Source organism: Clupea harengus, chromosome 6, assembly GCF_900700415.2.
Source record: "Clupea harengus chromosome 6, Ch_v2.0.2, whole genome shotgun sequence".
Classification (NCBI taxonomy): Eukaryota; Metazoa; Chordata; class Actinopteri; order Clupeiformes; family Clupeidae; genus Clupea; species Clupea harengus.
Window position 1 is genome coordinate 17,730,694 of NC_045157.1, and position 6,000 is coordinate 17,736,693.

The following is a 6,000-nucleotide window of genomic DNA, read 5'->3' on the forward strand; positions in this document are numbered from 1 at the left end:
AAGAGTATAATACATAACCCGAAAGACAGTTTTTTGGGGGTATTTAATTCAGGCTAGGATTGACCGTCTTGCATATCAGGAAAGAACATATGTATGCAGCATTATGTTTATTTGTCCTGTGTTTGAGGGTCTGTTGTATGGTGGGTCAGTGATTTCCCTCTGTTTCCTCTGTGGTATCTCTAGCGCCCAGCAGTTGCTTGGTGACTGAGTGGGGAGAGTGGGATATCTGCAGCGCCACCTGTGGGCTGGGCATGAAGAGGCGCGAGCGCATGGTCAAAACGCCTCCCACCGATGGCTCTGTGTGCAGCGCCGAGGTGGTAGAGGTGGAGAAGTGCATGATGCCAGAGTGCCGTGAGTCATATGCACACACACACACACACACACACACACACACACACACACACACACACACACACACACACACACACACACACACACACACACACACACACACACACACACACACACACACACACACACATTAATAACAAAGTATGCCAGACAAATACTAATACCAGACAATGCACACAGCCAGAGGAACACACACACACACACACACATATGTACACACACATGAGTGCAGAAGACGTGCAACACACACACATACATAATTATCCCCATGGCACACATACAAATAGTCTTTCTCCTTTACACAGAGATCTGTCTGCACATGTCTGCACATGACGCCATTCATATATATACCCACACTTACTCACACAGGCTCTCACTCATTCACACACACAGATTGAAAAACACACAACATATACACACATGTACACACACGTCATACACTCACAGCTTTTACAGACATTATCCCTGGCTGTGTCCACTCACGCATGTGCCATCACAATCTCTCATTCACAACCCACACGCACACCCACACACACACCCACACACCCACACACACACACACACACACACACACACACACACACACACACACACACACACACACACACACACATTCATATGTGAATGGTGTCATGTGCAGATATGTGCAGACATGTGCAGACATGTGCAATGCAGTGAACACAAACATGTGTACATCTTTGTGTGGGTGTGTCTGTGTAAGTGTGTGGGTGTGTGGGTGTACACACAGACACACACACACACACACACACACACACACACACACACACATAGACAACACTTATGGTTGACATATTCTCTACTCTCCCTCTCTCGTGGCAGACACCATCCCCTGCCTGCTGTCTCCGTGGTCAGACTGGAGCGACTGCAGCGTGACGTGTGGAAAGGGCGGCCGCTCCCGCCAGCGCACCCTCAAGTCCCCCCTGGAGCTGGGAGAGTGTGCTGAGGAGCTGGACCAGGTGGAGAAGTGCATGCTGCCAGAATGCCGTGAGTAGTCCACAGCACGCTGAATACCTAGACACAGACTAGATTACTCACACACACACACACACACACACACACACACACACGCATCAACACACACACACACGCATCAACACATATTCACACACCCACACACATTTTCTTTTACACAGACTTACATATGCAGACTTACATATTCACATGAACATCTCTGTGAAAGCACACACAAACACTGTCACACACTCTGACTCTCTTTCTCTCATTTTCTCTTCTCTCTCTCTCACACACACACACACACACACAGTCGCAAACACACATTTTTTAGAAGGGGTTGCTATGCAATTTTACACATACATTCTAATTAGGGAAATGAAGACTAGTTACGCTGAAATATCACATGGCCCTGCTCGTAATTAGAGGGATCTATAACAATTGTGCAATACCATGCACCGGATTAGCATTCCTATCAGGCGGCAAGGCACGCTGAAACGACCCTGCAGAAAATGCATTTTGCTCCAAATTTGCACTCTTTTAAGAATGTTATTAAATGATGGGGAAGAGAAAAATGTGTTGTTGTTTGGAAAAGCTATTCATTTCATTTGGCAGATTTCAATGTAATTTTTAAATGTAATTCAACATTTCCATACCCCGGTCTGCCATATCTGTTTAGGTTTGTGTCTGGCTCTCTGGCAAACGATGCTGTTGATTTTCCAAATACAGAAACTATTTAAATGTCAAGGGCAACAAAGTCAATTGTCAATGTTCGTGATGGATGGGTTTCTTCTCAAAACTAAATCGATTCATTAAACCGATTTAGGCGGAATCCCCAGGATTTATTTTCGCGTGTCTGTTCGGGCCAATCGGCCCGTTTCCTGCTTCATCACTCTTCCGTCTCCTCGCCCTGTCCTCTGCCCTTCTCTCTCTCTCTCCGCTGTGCATCTTCATTCTATCCATCACAGTTTTAAGGATTCTCTGTCTCTGCTTGTCTCTCTCTTCATCCCTCTTGATCTCAGTCTTTTTTTTCCTGTTTTTTTTTCTCTCTCTCTCCAATCACTTCCCTTCCTCATCCCCCACAGCGATGGACTGCATACTGTCCGAGTGGTCAGAGTGGTCGGAGTGCAACAAGTCATGCGGCAAGGGGCACATGATCCGCACCCGCATGGTGATGATGGAGCCGCAGTTCGGCGGCACCCCCTGCCTAGAGACGGTCCAGCGCAAGAAGTGCAAGATCCGCAAGTGCAACCGGGGTGGGGGCAACAGCGACGAGAAGAGACGCCGCAAAGAGGCTAGGGAGAAGCGCCGGAACAAACAGGGCCGCGAGGAGCCGGCCGACGAGCACACGGGTGAGCGCTTGTCTTCACAACCTCTCTTCTTCCTCAATCCGCTATTTATTTGTGGCAATGGCATCAATAGTCATCCCTGGATTGTTGATCATCATGTGTGTGTTTCTGTGTGTTTGTGTCTGTGTGTATGTGTGTGTGTGTATGTGTGTGTCTCTGCATATTTGTGTTTGCATGCACATATATACTGTGTGTGTGTGTGTGTGTGTGTGATCAGCATGCATGCTGGTTAGGTGATTTAATGATAGCGTTTCTGTCCTGACTCCTGTACTCTCACTCTCTCTCTCTCTCTCTCTCTCTCTCTCTCCTTGCTGGCAGGGTGTAAGATGAAGCCGTGGTCGGCTTGGACAGACTGCACTAAGCTGTGTGGCGGGGGCATCCAGGAGCGGCTCATGACAGCCAAGAAGAGATTCAAGAGCTCACAGCTCAGCAGCTGCAAGGACAGGAAGGAGATCCGGGCCTGCAATGTACATCCCTGCTAGAGACTGGGACAGGGATCTGGGGGACATCTCAAGGGGGCGGGACACGAGAGGGATGGTTGGGGGATGCCATTGGGTGGGGAGCTCTGTCACTCTGTGATACAGGGCACTCTGATTAGGGCTTTTATGGTGCATAAACAAAGTAGATATCTGTGTAGAGACTGCATCTTCAAATGGCCTGTAAATAGTAATTAAGCCGGACTGGATCACAGAAATAAGGGATGGAGATGTGAGTCCTGGAAGTATATTTGCCAGTTGTAAGCCCACATGAATTCAGAGGAATTCTATGGTGATATTAATGTCAGGCAGAATAGGTGTATCTTTTTGTTAGTTGGGTAATATATTATCATGAGAAAACCACTACCACTACCAAATCTCATACCATGACACAATGAGGGTTTAAAACTGTCCTCATTTTTAAGGTTCATACTTTTTGTGTTCAACTGTTTGTTCGTTTGTTTGTTTTATTTAATTTGATGCCTTCTGCATGTCATGGAAGCAGCGTAGGTTAGACTCTCATTCTGAAGGGGGCGACTGAACTAAGTGAACAGACAGAACTAAACATCTAACTGGTCGGCAGGCAGTCCATGGACATCACAGGTCACTGCCTCCCATCTTGAAGTCAGATTCTCGACCTCTATCAGCAACCATTCTTAGAGAGGACCAACTATAGGTCCCTGACAGTCAACTTGGTTTATTTGGACAAATATTCACACATTTCTCTGTTATTATTTTGCTACTTGTGCAAACTAGATCTGTTGTAATTGTACCTTTTTTGGCAAAATTAATGTAAACTTGTTGTGGTATTATATTATTCAGAAATAATGACAGTAGACTTATATCATTTCATTGAGATATAGAACTGTTACATCCTGTGATTTCTTCCTAAGTAGTGTATAATATTCCTGAACTAAAAGCACAGGTAACATGCCATTCCAGCATTTTATATGCCTCAAAATGTTTCTGTTTTTGGGACAAGCAAACAAACCTGTTGTGATTTTTACCCAGCAGAAATAAAATGTAATGCTCCTCAACTAAAACCTTTTTAATTTTTGCATTCTTTTTACTTTTACTTTGGGGGTTGTCAATTTCTTTTTTATAAGAATGTCAACCAAGATTTTTACCAAAGTCTTGTGTAGATGTTTTCTAGTTGTCTTTTTCTTTTATCTCTCCCGCTAACACAATGATGAATATTTTGGAATATCTCGCCTTTACAATAAAAGTAAATGTGACACATTATCTTGTATCGTTTGCCAGGATTTTTCTCACATTAGCAAAACGTCTCGGTTACTTACGTAACCTCGGTTCCTTAAGCAGGAACCAGACATAACAGTATGGTACATGACGTCAGTCATGAGCCCAAATCGAAGCATTTATCCATTCACGCCTGAAAGGCCGCGAGATCTGTCAGCGCGAGCTCCTGAGCCCGCCCCTCAGGAGTCCTTATCTTACGATGTGCCCACAGATCTCCCTTGGAAAGAAAACTGAGCAAGACAATCAATCCAAGGTAACACTGTACACGCCAACTTTGTTATGTCTGGTTCCTGCTTAAGGAACCGAGGTTACGTAAGTAACCGAGACGTTCCTTTTCGCAGTTCACTGCGACATAACAGTATGGGACCCTATACATTCCCGCGTGATAATACAGTGGCAGCCAATCACACACACCAGCTTTATTGAAGCCTTTGCCTTCATAAAGGTTCATACGGCCGCTGGCGGTGAACATATTAACAGGGCAACCTTTATCATAGGCGGCAAGGATCGCGATCCTGCGCCTGTAGGAAACCACCCTGGAATGTTTCATGTGCAACATAACATGAACACACTTATCATATACATCGTTCTCAGGCCAGGGGATTCAGAGATCGCTTGCCCACAGAACGCTATGAAGAAAACTAGGTTCAGCCACATCTAACATATAGAATCTAATGAAAGTGTGGCGAGAACTCCAGCTTGCAGCTTTGCAAATATCTTCCACTGAGACGCCCTTTAGCAAGGCCCAGGAAGACGAGACCCCCCGCGTGGAGTGCGCATGCAACTTCTCCGGGGGATCTAAAGACAAACTCTTATAAGACAACGCGATAGCCTCTACTATACAACGGGAGAGGCTCGGTTTCGATAGAGGTCTGCCTTTTGCACGTGCACCAAAGCACACAAATAGCTGATCTGACTGTCTGAAAGCCCTAGTGCGCTCTGCGTAACAGCGGAGAGCGCGCACTGGACAGAGCTTATTCAAACGTTCCTCCTCTGCTGACGCAAAGGGAGGAGGCGAGAAAACTGCTAAGCAGCAGCGCGGTCTTTAAAGAGACAAACTTTATGTCCACTGTCTCCAGGGGCTCGAACGGAGGCCCTGTGAGAGCACGTAACACAACCAGCAGATCCCAAGAGGGTATGAGGTGTCTCTCTGGCACCCTGAGCCGTCTCACCCCCGCCATAAAGCGTGACGCTAGCGGGTGACTGCCAGGAGGACTGCCATTAATGCCTGCGTGGCAGGCTGAAATGGCAGCCATGTACACTTTGAGAGTGGAAGCCGCCTTCCCCTCATCAAACAACTGCTGTAGGAATTCTAGAATAACGCCCAGCGCGCAGTTAATGGGGTCGTGCTGACGCGCAGCACACCACCGCTCAAAACTGCGCCACTTCAGCGCATACAGAGCCCGTGTCGATACAGCTCGGGCACTCTGTATTGTAGCCACCATCGTGTGCTCATCGGAGTAGTCCAGCAGACTATCATCATCCAGGCTGATGTCCAGCTCGGGGAGCTGGACACCGCTCGGTTGAAGCTCCTCCGCCTCGCTGCCCGCAGCCCCAGGGCTGACAGGCGGCGGAGACGGGGAGAGGCCAGGGAG

The 6,000-nt window shown here is 47.1% G+C and overlaps 1 protein-coding gene across 2 annotated transcripts in view; it reads left to right on the plus strand.

Moving 5' to 3' along the window:
* The window catches only part of spon1a (spondin 1a), a 92,170-nt gene extending 87,780 nt beyond the window's left edge, over positions 1-4,390 (plus strand). For both annotated transcript variants that reach the window (XM_031569231.1, XM_031569232.1), the window contains 4 exons: positions 184-351; positions 1,192-1,356; positions 2,409-2,675; positions 2,991-4,390. In XM_031569231.1, the coding sequence (XP_031425091.1) occupies positions 184-351; positions 1,192-1,356; positions 2,409-2,675; positions 2,991-3,154 (764 nt within the window). In that variant the 3' untranslated portion in view covers positions 3,155-4,390. The remainder of the gene's footprint in view (positions 1-183; positions 352-1,191; positions 1,357-2,408; positions 2,676-2,990) is intronic.
* Positions 4,391-6,000: the final 1,610 nt, after the last annotated feature.